Below are 22,671 nucleotides of genomic sequence, written 5' to 3'. Positions count from 1 at the left end.
ATATGTGAGGAGCTCCCGATCCGCACTTTGTTCTGCCCCTAATCCTGGCAGATGTATCTGCACTGCTTCTGTTACACAAAGAGGGCAGCCTATTGCCGAGGTGTTTGGGGGATGAGGTGAGCCCCGCTTCTTCAAAGACCATGAAGAGGAGACCCCCACTGGTAGCAGAGCGACCTGACTGTGTGGTCCTGTCCAGCAGAGAGGGGCTGTAGGGGAATGGACGGGTAGGGTGTGAGAGGGGGTGGGGGGTGTTTCCATAGCCAGATGAGTGCCGTTTTCATGCACTGTCAAATGCAGACTTGGCCAAAGTGTGTGTTCCATGATCATATATGTAGACCAAAAGCAACAGATTTGGCTTTCCTAGAATATTTGCACCATCAATATTTTGTATTCACACTGTGGAAATCAGCCATATAACTTTTTCACTAGACAGGTACATTCACACAGAGTGTTTAGTGCACTTTATTTATTTTATACCTTTCCTGCTTGTGCTGTAGATATGCATATTGCCATACAGAAAAAAAACTCTGAGGGTTAGCAGCAGATCAGTGGCTTTTCAGGAGACTGCTTGCTAATGTGAGATTTCCTTTTTGACACACAGGTTAGAAATAGTCCTGTGTATGGAAGGGCTTAACCAGCCCTTGAGTGTCCCTACTGAAGGACTGGCGCCTCAGCACAAGATTCCTCTTTGAGATTGTGTGAGTGGGGGAGCAGAATGAACCACTTTCAATGCTAGGTCAAAGGTTAGGGGGAGGAAAAGGTCAGTAAACATTTAACTGTTTAGCTCCTCGTCACTGATATGGGCTTTTCTCTGGATCTTTAGCTGGCTTCTCTGCATTTTCTCTGATGCAGGTAGCAGATTGATTAAGCTTGTAGTGTCTCCTGTCTACAAAGGAATTTCTACAACCGATAGAATAATTGTGACTGTAACTGTCACTATAATTAACTGTGAAATATATAGCAAGTGTTATTTAAAAATGTTTCATGTAGATACTTCTATGAATCCCTCCCAGCCAGTTCATCTTAGAGATTGTTGTTGTGTGGGCTTTAGTGAGCATTGCAGGTCTGCTTTGACCACGTGCAGGCTGTTGTTACCATGTAGTTTGTCCCTCAGATAGTCGCTGTCTCTGTAATTAAAACCCAGATTGTAGGCCTCAGTCTCCCTAGATGGTAATATGACTTGCATGCTGAAGCAGCGGCACACGTCTGTCATTACAGTAGCCCTAATTGCCAGTGTGAAATGTGCTACACCTTGTTCTGTCATGTCAACCGGCGTAGACTTTTCACTGTTATTTTCTATTTATAGGCCTCTGCTTAAAAGCAGCACGGAAGACAAATGACCAAGGTTTTCCTGAAAGTCTGTTCATGAATTATGTTACGAATCCGAAAAGGTCTTAGGGCTCGTATTTTTCAAGCTGTCATGTCAGATATGCACTGTGAGGATTTCTGCATGTGGAGCTGTGAAAGGAAAGCAAATACAGTTTGGACAAAAGCGATGTAAAGGACTCCAAGGACATTGCTTGATGGGCAAAGCAATCATTTGTCCTCTGGAAATATTGCTGACCTATGAAAGGAAAGTTCACATGTTTGAACAGCTTTAAATAATATGAGCAGACATGAGTAATGATTTTGTTATGGGCCACGAGGTGTGTGTGCTTATGAGTTGCGTTCTGTAACACTGTAGTGCTGCCCAGATGGTAGGCTAACTGCTACGCTTATTTTTAGAGAGCTCACATGAAATGTGGATTAACTTTCCATTCACTCAGTGACGTATTTTGTTGACAAAGAGGAAGTCCAAATTGATGAAGTTTTGAAGTCAATGTGAGCTCTGTGAAGGTCATTTCCTATAGTTTGCTCATGCACGGACACTGATTGGTTCTGATTTGCCCACATCCCACTGCATTCCACAGAGGACATTGCGGTGAGATAGCTGCGTTGTTGTGGGTGGCATCCACAGCTGTGGAACATCAGCTGTGCTCCCAGTGAGGTGGAGAGTGTGTTTGAGTGACTGCTTGATGCCACCAACTGTGTGCCAAAATGTATTCGGCTGAGCAAACGGAAAGCTTGCTGAGGAATGCCGCTCTGGCCCTGTGTTATTTCTCATGATTGCACTTAAACCAGCATCATTAGGTCATGCTTGAGGGTAGAGAGAAATTAAAATAAAACTTTCTCCTTATGTTTCTGTGGTGAGGAAATGTCCTTCATCATCCCCACCTGAGGCAGTGGGAACCATGGTTCTTGGTTTCCATATTGCTGACATCATGCTTTTGGATTCCAAGTGGAAAATTGATTTACCGAGGAGGCACAGACTGTGATTAGGAGACAGTGATTGTGCTCATTAGTGGAGACAACGACTGTGTTTGGTAATAGGGTGGCGGAGACTGCACCTAGTGATGAATTGATAGATACTGTGCTGAGTAATAAGGAGACACAGACTGTTCAGTAATAAGGTAGTAGAGACTGTGTCCAGTAATGAGGAGGATCAGAAATGAGGTAGTAGAGACTGTGTTCAGTAATGAGCAGCATTGGTAATGAGGTAGAAGAGACTGTTTTCAGTATTGAGGCAGCAGAGACTGCCTCATTGGCAACCATTGTGTTTCACGCTTTTGCTGTTACACATGCTTCTCACTGACCCAGGTCAGAATGCAAATACTGCTCGATAAAAATGTTTAACAGCAGTTTGCTTCACCTGGGAGGTGTGTCTGAACATTCTGCCATTGTCCTGTTCTGTTGGTTTCCTGTGTTTGCTACCATGCACAACACCAGAAACAAACAGATGTCCTTCAGTCCTATGGCCCAAGCAAGAATATTTTATGTAAATAAACACACTGGAAACCCAGCTCCCGCAAGGCCTGCCTCCCTCCTGGGGTTATCTGCTCCTGCCTCAATAGGAACCTTTCTTCCTGTGTGGGGGAAATGTGGCACGTAGCACAGTGGGGGGCCCAAAGAGAGCGCTGCGCAGGCTGTGAGCTTGTCGCCACTTTCCCTCATGACAGAGCTCGTTTAAACACACACACAGGCAGAGGGGGCGGGTGGTGGGGAGGGGGGAACAGGAGCACACAGGATTTTGGGGGCTCACAATGCAACAGCTCATGTCACTTTAAAATACTCAGTAGGCTTAATTTAAAGTGTTGTCTTCCCTCAAAAAAGTATTGATTGATTTTCTTGTTCGAGCATTTTCAAAGAGGTCTGGCTATTTATCTTCTGGAGAAAAAGGGGCGGTAATTTATTGTTTTGAGAAGCCAAATAAAAATGTACTTAAAGGGGTCTGGGGCTTGACTTCTGTGTCACACAGTTCAATGGTCTATTGTGGGAACCCTTCAGATGAATAGACCCCTACTCAGCCTATTCAGCTTAGCCTTTTCCCCCAGTTTGAATCTGCAGGGGGGACCCGATCACCCCTAAGCCTTATCCTTTGCCTTAACAGAGAAAATAAATACCCTGATCCAAACATGTTTCTGGACATTACATATATTTAAAACCACTTGCCCTTCTACCAGCCCCCTCCCCTTCCAAATAAAAAAAAAGTCTTGCAATGCTAATATATTATCTGTCTTGGCTTTGAACCATTTACCTTGGCTCTTCTCATCTCTATATCGATTCCCAATGTATGCCCCTGGAAGTTGTCCTTGTGTTTGAGAAATGGGTACAGTCCTTAACGCGACAGGCAGAGTCAAGTGGGACAAATGTGGGTCTGGTGACGACCTCCGGTAGTGTGCAGAATAGGCGGGACAGGCAGGCAGCTGGTCAAACTTTTGCAGGGGGGCGGGGGGGGGGACCACACATACTGAACCCTATTTAAAGACATCATGCATTCACCCCACATGCCCCAGACATTACTGGAGAGAGATAAGCTATTGCCTGTACCTGACTCAGTTTATATATGAGGATTACTCTCTGCCTGTGAGGGAATGAGATTATTTAGCACAGCACTTGCAGTGCAGGTGCTTGGAGATGTTGCCAGAGCATGTCTCATCAGTCTGATGGCAGTGGATATTAATCACAAAGACAATTCACCAACTAAAGCTTCCAAGAGCAACACTGATACAGTCATTTCTGTTTCCGTATTTATTTTATTTTATTTAATAAATATAAATAAACATCATGCATGATCAGTTCTTAAGTTATTTCTCAAAAACAAATTAATCTTGTTGGGTATATTTATATCTTTGTCAGAACTATTTGTGGTTTTAATGCTGTATCAAACAGTTTTTCGGTCATAGCAGACACAGCTTTGGAGGTGCTTAAGTGAGCTTAAGTTTTGTTATTAAAGACAGTGTAAGTTAATTTCTTATATGAAAGCCGGGCAGTCACAAGGAGCCAGTACAGAGAAGTTTGGGCAAAGAGAAAGAGAATATTGTAGAAGCGGAAATGGATCCTTATGTGGAGGTGACCCCTTGTACGATTTTCCATGTTTGTGTCCACCATCGTCTTGTTAATGTCCATAATTGTTTTAAAAATGATCTTGCTGGATGAGGTAGCTGAGTTTTCAACCACTTAAGGGAAAAATGAACATCGGTGTGTTGCCTTGACAGCTCTTCATGGTCCAAGTGAGTGCGAGTCGGCCACAAAGCCTGCCTAAAGAGCAACTCGCTAGCACATCACCACAACACTCTGGAATAAATACTAACTGTGCAAGAAGAATTTTAAACAGTCTATACAGAGGCCATAGTCTGTTTCCCCTCACTCTCTAGTCCAACAACCAAATGACACCCAGCTATTTTCCCATCTCTGTTTCTCATCATGTATTATGCTCAAAGTGGAGAATTGATATATTATTGTCATTCTGGTACAAATGTGGTATCACATGTGGTGAGATACTGCTCCCTAACTAGCTGATAAAGACATGTCCGGACAGTCAGGAATTAGTGGAACGATGGTACGGCTTCAGCCCTATAGAGGGAGACAGCTGGTTCACATTCTTCTCTCTGAACTCTCTCCCCTCCACGAACTCTCTCCATAGAGGTGCGTCTCTCCTCCTTTTCCAATGAATTGTGGCTGGAGGATGCGGGGGCAGTGTCCCATGAAGATGTGCAGCTGCTGGTTTGTATGAGTATGCGTGTGTGTGTGTGTGTATGTGTGTGTATGTGTGCATTGTCTACAAGTCATATTCAAAGGGTGAGGCATTACTCTTGTGCCCCCAAATTCCATGGCGTACGTGTATGTCAGATCACAGCCTGTGGCGGAGAGGAGAAGAGAACACTGCTTCTCTTTGTAAAGCGGTTCCACCGTGTGTTTGCCGGGCCCCCTCTTCTTATCTGGTCAGGAACAGCAACATTCTGATGTTTGAGGAAACTGCATCGCACATCATGCTGACATCATCAAATGGATTATCACACTGACATGTACAGATGTACAGTATTTGTGTTTGCATGACAGTTCAAGGTAAAAAAAAAATCACCCATTTATGTTGTACTCAGAAGGCAGTGACAGGCACAAATGTGTTATGTGAACACATCTACAGTCTCCGTAAAACCAGTGTGATGTTGTACCCTTACTGTGGGTCTGGTAAGTTGTTGTACAACAGAGAAATAACACACATGTAAGAAAGATCTTTCTGTGCTTCCAGGACAAATTAGCAGCCTGTCATCACTGTCCGAAGGGTGGACTGGCCCAGCTGCTGTAGAGGATAATTTTACTATGAAAATAGAAAAAACGTTGATCTTCATGTAGACATATTGCTGCTCTGGTATAAAAGTAGAAAAAAATTCTTATAGAATAAAAACTTTTAAAGCACTCAGGTCTACTTGAACAGTGCAGCAAACCTGATTTCAATGAGGTGGGCCTGAATGATGGGGATGGTATACATGTAAGGTGGCCAGCTTGAGTTACCTGAGTGGTAACTCAATGCAGGTGGTAAAGTTGAGTGGTATGGGGAGAGAGAAAGAAGGAAAAAAAGTGACATAACAAACATCCTCTTGAAACAAGGACATGGAATGATCTGAGGTGAAGAAAACTGTTAATCCAATGAGACCCCCAGTGACTTGCCCGTCTGTGTTGTGGTTTCACATGGTAACTGTGGAATTGTGTGGTATACTATGCAGAATCAGTCTCGCGCTGCACTGAAGCTGTGCGGAAAGGGCTGTGTCATCAGTCAGTCGGTAAGAAGTCAGTGTTCTACCTCACAATGGCGCTCTCTCTTTTCTTTAGGGACCTGCCGGACCACCTGGAAAGCCAGGACAGCCAGGGAAGAGGGGCCCTCGGGTGAGTCTGCGTCACATTGCGCCTGACGGTTTTCCTTCATCACGCCCCGGTTTCTCTCCACTTCATTTATCCTCAGACCCATGTCCGCCCCCTGCACCTTCCTGTCCTTCGAGCGTGGCCTGCCGCCTCAGCAGAGCATTACATAAAGATAACAACGTTAGCGGCGCTGTGATAGAACGCGCTTTGTGGGCTTTGTGATGCGGCACACAGAATGGGATCCTGGGATTATGAGGCATTAGCCCCCCTGCGTTTGTTTTCTTTTGGCGCTACTGAAACCCAGTTTGACTGGTGGCGAGGTACACTCCAAAAGCTGCAGAGCAAACAAACACTCGATGATAACACTCTGGGGAGCCAGGAAGAAACTCTTTCAACATATTAAACTGCCATTCCTGGGGAAATATGAACAGTGTTTGTATGTTCAGTAAATATAGTTTTAAAGCATTCCCCCCTCCAGTTACATCAATAAGACCTCATTCCTCTGCTATACAGGGGTGTCAACAGTGATTGGGCACAACTTAAAATTTTAGATCCTCACTTAAAAACAGGAAGGGAGAAATAGCAAAATAATAATTTCTGAGCAATACAAAGTTTATAATGGTGTGTACACCGCTATTCATTGTTGGTTTTACATTTTAGCTCCTGATTTGGGTTTTGCTGTTTTTTTCCCCAGTTGTATGCATATTATGACATGATAAATCTATAAATGAAACAGTCAATGGAGAGCTATATTCCATGTATAATTTTTAAAATAGGCTGGATACTCATGTTCCACTCATAAAACTGTTGTGATAAAACGGTTTTACAACTTGAATATATAAATGCGTAATGTGAGCATTGCCAGAACAAGGCTATAAGCATGAAATAGCAAATAACAATCTTCTTCAATTATGGAGCATCAGGCTAAGGGACAGGGACAAGATAACTTCGGATACAAGCACTTAAAGGGATCACAAAGCACTTTTTTAAACAATTGCACAGAAATTCAAATGAAAATGCTACTACAGTTGTATTGCATGTGTATTTCTCTTACTTGTTTACAAGCTCTCTAGTCAGTTTGCAAGTAGGCAGAATAGACTAGTGGAATTAATGTATTCAACTATGAAATAATGTTGTTTCCTGGGGATTTCTGTGGTTCATGTACAATCCCTGCATTCAGTTGTGTCTCTCTCATTCCCAGTCCATTCAGTGGTTCTCTGTACAGTGATTATTGACCAATGTTTTGTGCAACCCCACCTCCCCCCTTTGGTGTTTATAATATGAGAATCTAGCTGATGGTAATATCTGAGTGAAATCTCCAGTAAACCGGCATTATCACAGTATTCATTGCAACATATTTAACCAGCAGAAGTAGATTTTTTTTAATAGAAGGAAATTATTGGAATTTCTCATAGTGATAAGAGCATGCCTCTTCCAGTTAGAGAGGATATTTGGAAGGACATTCTCAACGTCACAAGCAATGGAAGTCATAGCAGTTACCAGGAAATTTCAGCAGAATGAAACATGAGGCAAGTTTCCAGACTCTGTAGTACTAATGCAAGATGAAGGCCTAATGAGTCCCACGGTGGGTAGAGCATCATACCAGCAGAAATTCACTGACTTACACTACTGCTTTGGAGCTCCTTGGATGTTATGTACGAATGTAGATTCTTTCCTTTATTCCTGGTGACCTACAGCAGTTTGAAGTATTACAATGTAGTATATATTGTGTAATATAGAGCTATTTTCCCAGTGCACATATCCACTGTGAGATTACACCTGTATCAGTAGCTGGGAGGGGATTAAAGGGTCATCTCCTCAGGAACTGTGTGAAGAGCTTGAGTCTGGATTGAGTTAATTCCATTTCAATGTACCTCGAGGGAAGGTGACCCCTAGTAATGCAAGAAGTGGAAATTTGGCCTGGCTTACCTAGACACATAAAAAATTCAGTTCAGACCCCAGAAAAACACAGGAGAGAGATGTAAAATGAACCCTCAGCTGATTCTTGATTGCTTTCTTGCTCTTAGCCCTGTCGGTGTGCGTATGTGTGTGTGGCGGGGAGGGGGGTGGGCAGGGGCTGGGGGGAGGACCAGCCCTCTCTGGGAGCCCCAGAGGTAGGCTGAGGGAAACCAATCTCTTTAACTGAAGAAAGGGGTCTTTGTATGAGTCTAATCAAAGGCATTTAAAATCTGAAGTGAGCTCACAAGCTCCCTAAGTCCATATATAGGCAAAGACTGTAGCACACGTCAGTATTATTCTGCATATTCCCAACTGTCACTGGTAATCTCTCTTCCTTATGACTGAAGAGTTTAAGATTTGGCCCCCAGTCTCTCTCTCTCTCTGTTTAAAGCTGCCAGCGCATTAACGCTTCCCCGCTGCAGAGACAGAAGGTGATGGTGCGTACATGTAAAGGAACAGAATAGAATACGCGTGGTGGTAGCGGCGCAAAGCTGACGATCAAAACAAGATAGTGTTACTAAAATGGGGGGGGGTGGGGCTACTAGCTGACATTGACATGATTTAGGGTACACATTTCAGATCTCTGGTGGGTGTACAAAAAGCCTCAAACAAAACAGAAACATCCACAGGGATCACACAAAGCGTATCCCCCACAACAGGCCAGACACCCACAGCTATGTTTGCTGCATGCCGAACAGATGCCTGGTACAAAAGGGAAGTAAATATAAAGCAGCAATCCCGCCTCTGGACTTCAATAACACAATACATAAAGCCACCCTATAACTTGTCCTGTCAACAGACATAACACGTGAAACCTTTTTTATTGCCAGATGTATATATGTCAAAGAGCCAGATGGAACAAAGGGTTCTGTTAGTATAGTCTCCATTTTATGAATGCATTTTATTAGACCGAGCAAAAGTAAGCAACGTTTACGTTTTTTCTGTGGGCCCGTGCAACGGGATTCAGATCAAGTGCACTATCAAATGTTCCATAACTGCGGTGTGACCTTAGAGAGTTTACGGCTTTCCGCGTTCTTTTGGCCCCTGGCTAGAGCTCAGTTCACGCAGTGGCCTTGGCCTCCCGTTTTGGTTGAACCACAAACCTAGATTTCTTTCTTCATTTTGTTCTAAATTTAAATTTGTTGTTGTACATGAGGTACAAATTACTACTGTATATCTTAACATAGTAAATATTTTATTTTGGTCATCATATTAATGTGTGAATGTTGCATGATTGAGTAAACAAAATAAAGGGATCTTTTATCTAAGGTCTTTGTGAGTGATGCGTATATTTTTTACTTTAAGACTATATTATTAATACTTCTTAAAAATCTAGAGATTTTACTAATGAGAGACAGCTTAGTTAACACTTAAAAGTACAGAGGTTGACACACATGCAGAAGTTACCACAACATTGATTAAAAAAGGGAGTTATATTATCCTTGCTCTTCTGTAGCAATCTAGCACCAGCGTGAGCACATAAAACAAGCCCCGCGTGTTTGCGTTTCTGTTCTTTAGCACACTGACCCCGAAGAGCCGCAGAATGCAGTTTTATTAGGCACGGAGTTGTGTGGCATAATGACAAAGCAGGGGATTCTGACGCCCGTGAGATTTTCACACAACCGCAGCCAGTGAAACCCAACTCTCAGGATTCATTCATGTGGCTGGCGTGACCTTTGACCCCCATAAGCCGCCGCACGTGGGTGTGAGATGTAGTTTAGCAACCGTCGTCAACACACAGAGGACACAAGGCGTTTCCAGCCGCGGCCGTCCCCTTCCCATTCATCCCGCCGATGCCTTGGGCATGATGGAGGAGCCAGTGCGGGGTGACAGTGTGGGTGAGCCCCCCGCATACCTGCCGCAGGGGCGCTCGAGCCTTCTGACGATGAGGTGTCAGGTCAGTCTGGAGGCCAGCGCTGCCGTCTCAGACCCTCCACGCCTGTCTGCCTCGGCACTAAATTCAGCAGCATTCAGCCGGAGAAATGATCCCAGGCTGGAGTCTGAAAGGCCGGTGTCAGGAGCCCCAGATCAAAGGAGGCTTTGTGTCTGCCAGAGACCCTCCGTTCAATATTTCACTGAGAGTACTGAAGGAATTCATGCGCTTGCAGAATCAGAGCTATTGATCTGCCTTGGCCACAATGAAACTGTTCCATCAGTTAAAAATAGAGGGTATCTATTTTTTGGCATGTCTGGTATTAGACATGTGATGGTCATTGACTTGCCTCTGTGTATCTATATGCATATGTTCACTGATTTCAAAATACATATGTTGTGCATTGGCATTCTAGCCCGCCTCCCCTTCCCTAAAGTGACTTTTGTCACTTGCCAGGCCACCATTGTAAATAAGAATTTGTTCTTAATGACTTGCCTGGTGAAATAAAGGTGAAATAAAATTTAAAAAAATAAGAAGTACATAAAGAATAGGAATTTCTCATATATGGAATAGTTTTGTCAGTCTTTTTGAACGTTTTAAGATATATGTTATTTATATTGGGACATATGTTACTTATTCATTCGGTCTGTCAGCTCTGAAGTCACAGTTTTCAGTGTTTAGTAATGGAACTGTTGTAGTCATACTTTTATATGGGCACTGTATTAATCACTTGAGTTGTCAAAGCCATCTCCAGTGGAAAATAACTGTAATATGCTGGTGGGTATAAAAGTTGTGAACACTACTGTGTCCACGTCTGGACTTTGTCGTTCTATTTAGAGTAAAGAGTAACAATGGTGAGTGGTCATAAATCTGGCTTGGCCATGAGGTAGCCAGGGCACTTCTCTTTCATAGACTTTGGCTGGACCTTGATGTCGTTAGCTAAGAATATCCGAGCAACGCTTTTGAGTGCTTTACGGACTCTTTTCAAGATGCTCGTGGACAGAAACGTGGCAGCTTTTCGCCAGACAGCCTGTTTATGGCAAGCGGATCATTAAAGACGTCTTAAATATGAACTCAAGCGGATGTTGTGTTCTTGGAATTGTGACTTTTGGTGATGGTAATGATGCCGGTAATGGGCATGCATGTGTCCTGCCCTGGGCCAGGCCTTTGTTTCTGTTACAGTGGTCTGTAATTAGCAGGGTGGAGGGAGTCTTAGACAGGGGTGGGACTCGTCGCCCATGAAAAGTGTGTAGGAGTATGTGGAGAGCGTAGGCACAGATAAAAACGTGTCTGTTTCAGTGTTCCATTTGATGTCATTTTCTATATTCATAAAATGAAATCAAGTTGTAGTAGTGCTAGGAGTTTTGAAGACTGTTCTAACAGGGCCACCCAGCTTGTTTATATTTGACAGTTTTTAGTGGAATATCTTGTCTAGTAACATTACTGTACATCAAAACCTGCAGATTTTTGCAGAGTAGGAATATGATGAACAGCAAACCATAAGAGTAAAATAAAACATTTCATGTTTTCAGAGCCATGAAAACATACAGTACAGTGTATATAGAAGAATGAGGGCCTGTGGGTAATTCAGTATATTTTTTGTGCTGGGTCTGTGTGCTGTATGCGCAGGTTCCCATATGAAGCTATAAATGGTAAGATTGTCAGGACTTTCCTGATGTTGACTCTTTCATTTAATGTTTTGAACAGAATTGAGCTGTGCCACAAATTCTACTGAAGTTATGAATGTACAAGAGAGTGATGACAACATGGATCTAGTCCAGAAATAAGTTTTAAAGAATCCTTTAAGTATTTTTTCCCAAGAGAAAGCCTTGGTTTTGTGGTCTTAAAGGGTCCTTGAATCATATCCATAGATGTTTCAGTGCAACCCATTTGTAAGAATAGCATTCGGGAAATGTTATGCACACAGGAGGAATATTAATAGAAGCTGGGCATGTTGAAATTAATAGAATGTAGTATTTTTGTAAAGAACATGCATCCATACATTACAAGCACATTTTATTAACATAACACTAGTGAATAAAACCAGACTTGTTTTAATACAGCTTTCAATGAAAAACAGTAGTTATATTATATAGTATAATACAGATAATACTGCATAGTGAAACTACAGTAAAGTATTTTTTTAAATGAATGCTCACAATGCTATACATCATCTGAACAAAGACATCAGAAAAACTTAACAAATAATTTGTCAAATGTAGATTTTTTTATATTTACAGTTTTGAGTTACATAAGAGAAACAGAGCAGTTTTTAAAATGTACATATCTAAACGGCTGCCAGTTTCACGGTTCAGTTCTAAAAGAATGCAGCTTGTTATCTGCAACGCTCTTACTCTGATTTTCAGGAGTAAAGCCTCAGTTTAGAAATATGAATACTGAATCTACCAGAACTGCAGAAGTGCAGCCCTCACAGTAAATGAGGTGACAGAAGTGTGGCTGTGCTCTGCTCTGAAGACCGGCTGGATGATCACATTTTGGGCCATTTCAGTGTGGACCGCAGTTACAGGAGGTAGAGTTGGTAGAGCAGGTGCTGGAGATCTGGACCTGGGGCAGACACCTATAGCACAAGCTGTAACATTCAATTATTGGAGTCATGTACATAGGTATCGAATCAGATCAAACATGGATTTTACCTACTGGGCAATCTGACCACGGCTAACCACTTAATTGCCATTCTATTGCATGAGTAACATTTAATTGATCATAAACAATGTGTTTTCCATGTTTTAAAAACCTGATAAATCCAAAGTTCCTTATCATCAGTGAAGCTATGCTTAGAAATCCGTAGATTAAAAACATCTGTAATCTTCAGGAAAGTTCATAAAAGGTCACTACAGTATATTATATTTTGGTGTGAAGGATACGGTTCCTAAATACTGGGGACTGCTGCATGTATGGGATTTGTGAGCGATTACTAGAACACAAGTCTCTGCACACTAGGAGTGATCGATCGTCAGCCGTTACAAGTTACTTTTGCGGGAGACATTTTGAAATTAATTATATTTCTAATTTTGAAATACCATGCTGGGAAAATTATAATCTCTGTTTAGGGTCCTGTGTGCCCTGTAATTTTGAGTGGCTGTGAAGTCTCTTGCACACACACCACTCAAAACCTTACTGCTATCTGCTAGAGGAAGGTGTAATTTGCTATTGGTTCATGCAAGCGGCCTGTAAACATATAATCCCACAGGTTGAGGAACTGGAAGAGACGTATCAGCTTTCATAACCGATATCCTGATTTAGGTTTTGGTTTGGGGGAGGGAGGTTGCTCTATGAATTGACTTCATTAGAAGTAAGATGTGTTATTTGTATGAGATGAAGAACATGGGATAATTATAAACCAGAGCAGTAACTACATGCTGCCATAATGTGTCTGGTTTGGGAGCTTGTGTGGGCATCTGGAATGGGCTGTAACCATCCGTGGTTACTGCCTTGGCATGCAGTACAGAGATTGTGGTTAACCAGTTCCATATCCCAGCATCCTCCAGCTCTTAGCCCTACCCTGGTCTATGGTGAGCCCCACCCAGAGCTCTGCCCTGCCTCGCACCTGTGGCCCCCAGTGCACAATGCGCTTGTCTTTTCTTTAGGCATCAGGCCGCATTGCTCATAGTTCATCTTCTTCCATTTTTTCAAAGCTGTCCTTAGGTTTATCCACTAGGTCCTCCACATGACCCTGCTGGACTGTGTGTGTTGTATCTGTCTACATTAACGAGATCTTCTTTCTGCAGCAGTGGCCCAAAACAAAGTTTATTCTCATTAAGTCCCAGGCATTTCCTCCCTCACTGACCTCCTGTGCACATCTAATAGCTCACTTTAAAGCGTTCCTGAATGATGATGAGAAAGTCATGCTTGTTTGCTGGTTAAAAACTGTGTGAGGGCATTCCGTATGGGTGCTGGTGACCTGCTATGAATCACTGACCCAGGACAGTGGCTTGCCCTGTGCTTTCCCCATAAAATTCACTGGTGCTGCAGTAAAGTCAGCCACGCGTCTTTCCCAATGATCCCGGTGCCCTTTCACCTGCGGCTGGACAGGAGCCTGGCTGGACTGAGTCAGACACAGGGCAGGAGTGAGGTCACGGCCCGGGCCGGAATCTGGAGAGGAATTACAGGTGGAGGCGGTCTCCATGGGTCAGCAACTTAAACAAGTCCAAATGGTGACAGGGGGGGTAGGAGCCACGACGCCAATGACAGCCTAGAGTAACAGCAGAAAGATGGATCACATGACTCACCCAGACGCTCTCTGAGATGCTTCCCCCAGATTTTTGGGCAGAGTAATTATTTTTACTCATTTTATTCATTTTGTTTGTAGCCTTTAGGGATAATGCAGTAGTATGGAATTCAATAGGCTTACTGCCACATTTTTTTCTTGGCTAACTATTGCCATGTGTTTAATATCTAACCAATGCTAATGGAGTGAAATGCATAGCATGGTTGGACAAAGAGAAGGAAATCTGTAGATGAGCTTCTGTTAAGTGCTCCCATGTGTTCAATATCAAGAGGATTGATGCCTGCAAGACCGATCAGGGAAGAACTGCATTCACTGTCGACTGTGGAGTATGAAAGAACAGAACAATGGATATTGTGTCTTCAGCAGCATGTCCACATACAATAGGGGGAAAATCTAATCGTTTTCACAAGCATATACACACACCCACGCGCAGACACACGCACAGGCACACACGTGTGTGTGTGTCTGTGTGTGGGTGTGTGTATATGCTTGTGCAAATAATTAGATTTCAGTATTTAGACATGCTGTCCATGGCATGAAAGTTCCACCTGAAGACACAACATCTATTGTTCTATTTTTTCTACACTGGCTGCACTGGTCAAAGTATTATGCCCCTTTTCCCCAGACATTTATATAAGCCTTGTGTTTCGTCTTCCTCGAAATCAAAAAGCAGAAATTAGGTTAGGTTAAATTATTTTGCAAGACCTTACTCCTTCTGTAAACCTTTTTCTCCGTACACTCCCATTCGACCAGGTAGAACACCCACATGCACATCACTGCACCACACACTGAACCCCAGTGGACCCCAACAAGGTACCCCCCTGCCCGAGGCAGGGAGGCTGGGGGAAAAGCCACGGTGTGGGCCTCACGTAGCTGCTGGGAAAGCGAGGCTGGAGAATGTGAGGGGATGAAGAAAATCACATCCATATGCCATAACTCAAACAGAGGGCCAGTCTCCACACGGTATACACAGAGACGCAGCTGCTTACAGCAGGCAGAGTGTCAGAGCGACGTGGGGTTTGACGCTCTCCAGATCCCCCTCGCAAGCTGTGAAACCGCGTTGCACCAGAACCAAGGGGCATACGCAGGGGCCCGTCTGGTGCCGCGATTCTCCTTCCTTTTTAAAATTCCGTTTCCGTTTTAAGAGAATGAGGCTAATGAAATTGCCAGTACCGTCCGATTCAAATCCCTGGATGAAAAAATGTTTTATGTGTTTGCAAGTTTGGAGCTGGTTCTTGTTAGTCAGGAGCTGCACAAAACATAATTTTTCTGTTTATGTGTAAGGTTGGAGTCCTGGGGTGGCTGCAGTGGAGTTACCTGCTTCCTATTAAATTTTTCCATAGTGCTTTCAGACACACACACAGTCAGAGGAAGTAATTTGAGGCTATAGGCCTTCTTTCTTTCCTGTCAAGATCTTTTCCTCTCCTTCTGATGAAGATGGGAATCATGTCTGTTCTCTACAATGCCTCAGTACTTTGAGTGTAGTGGAGAAAAGTGCACAGCACTTAACCTGCTGAAACTTTTCCCTGTCTGAACTCCTCACCCATCAAAGGGAATCTCTCATCCCTCTGTCTGACAATTTCTTTGACATGATTTTTAATGCGGTGCAGTAGATTCTCTCACTAACATCATGCCTTAGTTACTGAACCTTAATCCATAAATAATCCATTGTCCCTCATGGTGGCTTCTCGTGTTGCAGGGTCCCCCTGGTCCACATGGAAATCCAGGCCGTCCAGGTCCACCTGGGCTCAAGGTATGTGCAGACATATTTGCTTACTTCTTGTATTGCAGAAGGCAGTCCTGAGCTCTGGCTGCTTCTGTAGACTGATATAATAAAGTTATAATAACTGTTAGCAATGATGTGTTGATATTGCTGCCAATGCTGGTACAGTATGTACTTATTATACAATCAATTTTTTCTGAAGAAATGTGGGTGAAAATAAAAGTCGGGAGGCTGAGAGGTGTTATACCCAACTGGTAATCAGGGCCTTGTTGAAACGTGGGGACATGTGCTGCGATGATAAAAAGTTGAAGAGATACAGTAGGATGGATTCAAATGAAAACAAATATATTTTTGTCTTCAGGATATAATATAGAAACATTACACCTACCTGTGTTCTAGCAGTGTCAATTTCTTCAAATTGAACCATTACAAGCACAGTTCTCTGGCTAATAAGCTGTGATTTACAGTCTTCGGGTCCTCCTTTACCCTGTTGGAAATGAGTGGGCTCCCATTGGCTGACATTTGATCTGGTAAATGGTAAATGGACTGCATTTATATAGCACTTTTATCCAAAGCGCTTTACAATTGATGCCTCTCATTCGCCAGAGCAGTTAAGGGTTAGGTGTCTTGCACAAGGACACTTCGACACGCCCAGGGGTTTGAACCGGAAACCCACCGACTGCCAGACAATCGCTCTTACCTTCTGAGCCATGTCGCCCCGTATTCACAATATTGTGAACCACTGATACTGAGCCAGCACAGGACCGAGTTAGCCTTTCTTTAGTAAAAAACAAGCCTTGTTTGCATCATTCTTTTGACTCCCAAACTACAAAATGTTTCACTTACTGCATCTGAACTTATTTTGAACGTGCAAAAACTGAATTCAGTGAATTTAGTGTAAACCAGGAAGCTCTTCAGCTGCTTAGTACACCACTTTTCACATCCTTGGACTCAAGCGTATTTAATGTTCATTTATCAGAGTTTGTGTATTGTATTCATGCAGAGGTTTTGCTAACTGTATCTTGAGTAAGACAGGAATTTAATTAATTATTTACTTACGAGTATATTTGACAGGAACAACGCACTGCTTATTATCTATGAGCTAATTTGTCGCTTTAGTTTCTGGGCAGGCAACAGGGAAAAAACAGCTGTGTTGTAATAGGCCTATCGTAATAGGTCATAATCCAGCAAATACATTACCTATACGACATGATTTAAAACTGTAAAAAAATGGAAACACTATTTAAGACACACAACACACCCCGTTCAAGTGTACCTGTATTTCAAGTTTTGTTAGACATCAGTAATATCTATAGGTATGATAGCCTACAGAAATGGTGGACCGTATAATCTTCACTGTCAGGGTAATTTATGTCATTCCCATCACCTGTAGTCTAAAGATGCTTCAGTGGAGCAGTATACGGCCTCGCACGTGTTGTCCTGGTCTTTGTCACCCCAATAAGTTCTTTTCAAAGCAGAATGCTTGGATTACTACTAGGACAGATTCAATTAAATCCGTATTGAACAACTAAGGAGCCATATTGGTTCCTGTTTTTCATCCTGGAATGTACAAAACTTAGTTTCAGCCTCAGCCAAATTTCTTGCCTCTCTGCCCCATATAGCACTAGATCTTTCTCGTGTAATTCTTTGTGCAGATGCCTGTAGTGGCCATGCAGAACTGGTACATGATCCAGCTGTGTCTTTAGATGGGAGAGACACCTGTTTTTCCTTCTTGTGTCTGCCACAGAAGTCACACACTTCCCCACTGTCTGTAACAGCATAATAAAACACACTGAAGACATAAATGTGATTTATTACCATTCATAGGAAACTGATCCAAAGTTGGAACATTATAATAAAGAAATAAAGATGCTTCCACTGTGTGTGTGTGTGTGAGAGAGAGAGAGAGAGAGAGAGAGAGAGAGAGAGAGAGAGAGAGAGAGAAAGACATCAGTGCAGTCAATGTGATATTTTTATTTATTTGTACTTACAGTAGTGGTACCTTTTGTTTCATTGAATTTTTTCCCTTATACCATAACACTTATGGCCCATTATGCCTCTTCAAGTCTGTAGAGCAATCATTAGAATGTGCATCATCCAAAATGTGAAGCCAGCTGGACTCAATCAGCAAGATGGGTTACTATCGTGCATAGGGTCTGGTGTCATCCAGGTTTTTGGATTTTGATGGTATTGAATAATAACAATAACTTTATTTAATATATGCCCTTATATACAGTACGACTGGATTTTTTTCCAAAACTAATTGCGCAATGTGGCATAGGGTTACCCTGCCAGCAGAATCCCTGCCACACTCCCCAATGGTGAGACCAATCACAGTATATGCTACATGCAACAAGTCCACACTGCCACAGTACAGATTTGATTAAGGACACTTTTAGTTTACTACCGTTAAAAAGAAATTTAAAAAATTGGAGCAATGACTGAAAATAGGTCTCACCGCAGCTGCATGTAATCATGCGGTGTTCCCCTGCTCTCATTGCAGGCTGCAATTGTGTTCTCCTGGGTCACCGCAAAACGTGATAGCATTTCTCTAGCCTCTGCCTTTTCCATGTCACTCCATTGGCTCGGTTACCTTAAAATACTATATTTCAGCAGTTTCTCAGGGCCAACTCAGGTCCCTCTGCTCTAATGGGGCCCGCTTTTTGCAAGACATGAAAATATTATGATGCTGGCGTTTGGTTAAACCACGAGGCAGGCCCACCCCTGGTTTAAAGCTTCCCTGTGAAACGTTTTCTTCACACTTCATGTAAATGAACATCAGATAGGAAATCCCAGTAAAGGGAGGCCTTGTGTTTATAATTCAATGCCAGTGCAGGCTAACTATGCCAGAGCAAGATTTTTGTGGGCTCCGGACTCCAGCTGTAAAAATAAAATAGTATCAGCCCATCCCCCACAAGAGCACAGTAGTAGGCTAAAGTTCCCCTGATTTCTCCTTCTTCTTTAAATAGCAAGCTTCTTTAAATGCCCCTGAGCCTCTTAAGGTTCTGTGAACATTCCATAGCTTATAAACCATCAGAGTTCTCCTGAACCCCAAAAATACTGATGAGTTATATTACAGATAAACTTTTGAGAGATGACAATCTTCACTACTGTTTTATTAACAATATGTGATATGTTCCGTACATGTCAAATTGGCAAGCTATTTTATTTGAGAAAGGAAAGCAGAGAGCAGTCAAGACATACTTGTCTTTTGTGTCTTTGCGGTGAAATGGAAGTTCTTATACTGATTTGTTCTCACATTGCACTCCTATTTTGAAAGTATTCCCATTTTACTCACACAGACATGGGCAGAGATTTTTTAACAAAAGCTTTTATATCTTGATACTAAAATTTGTTTGGACACATGGAAGTAAGCTCTACTGTTCCAACAAATGAGAATGAAATAATAGATCTTCAACTAAGAAATACAGTACGCCAACAACATGTAAATCTGAAATGGTAATTTAATGGTGATTGTACATGACATATTTATCAGACAAATGTATAGTTACATCACCAATAATTTACTTATGCAAATGTGCTGTATCCATCAAATTAGTTTTGCACCATTCTTTTTTTGTTCACCTATTAATTTTTTTGCTTTTCCCTGAGTGTGGCTTTTGATATTCCTTTTTGTGTGGGTGGTTATTGGAAGGGGTCCATGAGGCAGGTGTTTGCGAACTTCTCCTAGGCATTTGATGTTTGGTCCCACTTTGAATAATCGTCTTTCATCAGGTTTTAGTGGAGGAAAGTATTAAACCACAGGGGTGCTCAAAGAAGTCCGCTCTCTGGGTTTCATTTCCTACGTGAAGCTTTGAAGTGCAAAACTCCTTATTGTTTACTCCAACAGGATGAGGCTGGATTTTTACTGGCAGGAATTGTATTTGCATGATGCTGGCAGATATGATTTTTACTGGCAGGAATTCTAATTGCATTTGTTTGACTTTAAGTATTACACTGCAAAGGCTTGCTAAGGTCTTTCTGGAGTCATTTAAGAATTACTGAAATATAATTAGGGATATTTAATGTGTTCTCATTCAAAACTTCAAATAAGCTTGCAGTTGCACAAAAGGACTTCACTGAATTCAAGGACAAGGACACCATTCCTCAGCCTGAAAAGGGAAAGGAATGTGCCAGGTGTTTGCAGATGTCATTTTAGGAGCCTACTGTAAACGCACTCATGGAGGATCTATGGGGCGGCCTTCATCTTTGAGTAAACAATACAGCAATTTGGTTTCTGAGTCACCTTCCTTTCTTTAGACATGAGGACAAAACTGTAAATAATTATGTGGTAGATAAACAAACCTACTGGTCAAATAATACATTTATATAAATGCTGTGTAATGTTGGCAGACACACGGATTTCGCACCTGTTGATCAGTGGTGGTAGGATTTAGTACAGAGAAATGTTACTAAACATTTAAACTGAAATGAATGTATTTTTTCCAGGGAAGAAAAGGAGACCCTGGGCTTTCACCAGGAACAGCACCAAATGGAGAGAAAGTGAGTACTCATTTCAGGTTAGCTCTCATACTGTACTTCTATCTCTGTTGATGCGTTGTATCGACAAGGCCTCAGGATCATATAAAACCTCAGGCACCTGTCCCAGTCTATCCTGTGCAGCTCCACTGAACCCAGTCAGAGACCATCCAGCTCAATAGTCAGTCAGATTCAATAGTCAAAACAAATATTTTGTTTAAATAATAGACCACTTTTTTAGAGGGGCACATCCAGACAGTTAAGACATTTTCTCTTTCCTTGATGAGCAAAATTACCACTATTTCAGGTTCAACATATGTCCACAGTGCTCTTTTACATTTTTGAATGTTTATTTCTGTCATTCCAGGGTGACACTGGGCTTATGGGTCCTCCTGGATTACCTGGTCAAACCGGTCGAAAGGTAGGTGTTCATTTAAAATGGTGCTGTTTGTAACAGGAGAAAAAAACGTACCTGTGAATTTAAGATTTTCAAGTAGGAGGACTTAAAAAGTTAGTGTCTAGTCAAATTGAATCTATGGTAAGCCCGTAGCCCTAGCTGACCCCAGCAGCACACTGGGCACATCAGCAGCCTCTGCATGCCTTAGCTCAGAATGTGGAACATGTTAAAAAGTAAATGTCTGGTAGGCAAAGGTCAAACACACAGCATGGAAAGGTTTTCTCCTGTGGAATCCCTCTGGACATCAAGAGGACAGGTTTTAGGGATAAAGCAGGGGCATCTTCCACTCAGACTGCTGCTCCTCACAGTTGGAGGGGAGCCTCAGACCGCCCAGACGCGACTCCCCTACCTGATGTGTTTAGACACTCGGGCCAGAGGAATAGCTGGTCTGTGTTCCGCTCGAAAGATAATGACATCACCCCCAGATATTTCTCCTGAAAAAAACGTGTGGAGGAGAAGCTTCCTGCTTGCTCGGTCACTTTTTCAGCAGTTACATAAGCAAAGTCTTTTTTTCCCACTGGGCGTGTTCAAAGGCTGTCTGAGCTTCGCTTGGGGGAGCGGTGCCTGATTACTGGCTGCTTCATTATTGATCGGCTCTTGGAGTTGTCATTTTGCCAGCGGTTTTGCTTTTCATTAACTTGGTTCCACTGGAGCAGCACCCAGCCAAACTTTGCTACACACCAGTTCTCATATATCTCTGTGAACTGGGTCAGTCATATTTCTGAGCGGTAGAGAGTCCAGTCGCTGATGTCAGTTTGAACAGGAAATGGTCGGTTCTTCCAGCAGTTGAGAAAGGTTCAGCTGGGCTCGCTCATCACTCTAAGGCCTGATCTGCTCCAAACTCGTTCATCTCAGTGCCAAGCCCCTGAAGGGGGCTTTCCTGTCCTGACTCTTTATGTGTGTGAAGCTGTGCGGCTCGTAACAGTATAAAAGGATCTTTGCTCAGGTGCACAAATGTTTTATTAGAAGAGCAGAGCCTTGAAAATATTTATGGAAAAATTCTTTTTTAATTTTTAAAATACAAAACATACATCTTAAGTCAATTATAAAAGATTAATCCAGCACATAACTGAACTGTTATGCATTATTGTATAAGTAAATATAATGCATATATGATAGTGCGTTTGGATAATACCATAGTATAGTTCTGGCGTTGCTTGGTTTTACAGTCACAGTGCTGAATTACTCCTAAAACACTGTAAAATATTGAGCCAAAATTACCTGGCAGTTGCACTGCCCACATGGTTTTCATTAAGGGTCTGTGGATGAAAAAAACACGGACAGACTAAAAGCGGGTGGAAAAATGCTCAGAGAAACTATTTCTGCTAAGTTACTCTTGGCACTTGACCATTGGGTTAGTCCATACATGTTCTGTGGCCAGAGGACAGAATGAAAAGTATAGGTGTGAATCTCCACAGCAAGTTCTCCAGTACTGATTGCTTTCATTGTTGGTGCTTAAGGTTGAACCCAGTGACTGCTTTTGCGTCGTAGTATATATGTACTTCACGTGCATGCCCATTCCCAGCGTTAGAGCTGCAGATGGTTGCCCTGCTGAACTACTCTGAATATTCATTATGTAATGCGATCCAACACTGTCTTGTCACATTCAACGCTGCGGTTCCCCATTCACGTCAGCGAAAAGGCAGTGGAATTCAACATGAACTGTTCCGCTGGGTTCTTCTGACTGAAGGTTTTGCCAGTGCTGTGGGTTTGTGGCATGGGGGCTCCATGCTGTTACAGTTTTGAAAGAC

General features: G+C 42.6%; 1 protein-coding gene across 3 annotated transcripts in view; it reads left to right on the top strand.

Annotated features, from left to right (window-relative positions):
* col27a1b (collagen, type XXVII, alpha 1b) overlaps nucleotides 1-22,671 on the top strand; it is a 107,491-nt gene that overhangs the window by 13,431 nt on the left and 71,389 nt on the right. For all 3 annotated transcript variants that reach the window (XR_010325473.1, XM_064308676.1, XM_064308677.1), the window contains exons 4-7: nucleotides 6,151-6,204; nucleotides 15,961-16,014; nucleotides 20,434-20,487; nucleotides 20,831-20,884. Coding sequence is in view for 2 of the 3 variants with exons in the window: in XM_064308676.1 (XP_064164746.1) it covers nucleotides 6,151-6,204; nucleotides 15,961-16,014; nucleotides 20,434-20,487; nucleotides 20,831-20,884 (216 nt within the window). In the remaining variant the exon portion in view is untranslated. The remainder of the gene's footprint in view (nucleotides 1-6,150; nucleotides 6,205-15,960; nucleotides 16,015-20,433; nucleotides 20,488-20,830; nucleotides 20,885-22,671) is intronic.

Source organism: Anguilla rostrata, chromosome 14, assembly GCF_018555375.3.
Source record: "Anguilla rostrata isolate EN2019 chromosome 14, ASM1855537v3, whole genome shotgun sequence".
Taxonomy (NCBI): domain Eukaryota; kingdom Metazoa; phylum Chordata; class Actinopteri; order Anguilliformes; family Anguillidae; genus Anguilla; species Anguilla rostrata.
Note: the sequence above shows the minus strand (reverse complement) of the source record. Positions and strands in the feature narration are given on the sequence as shown.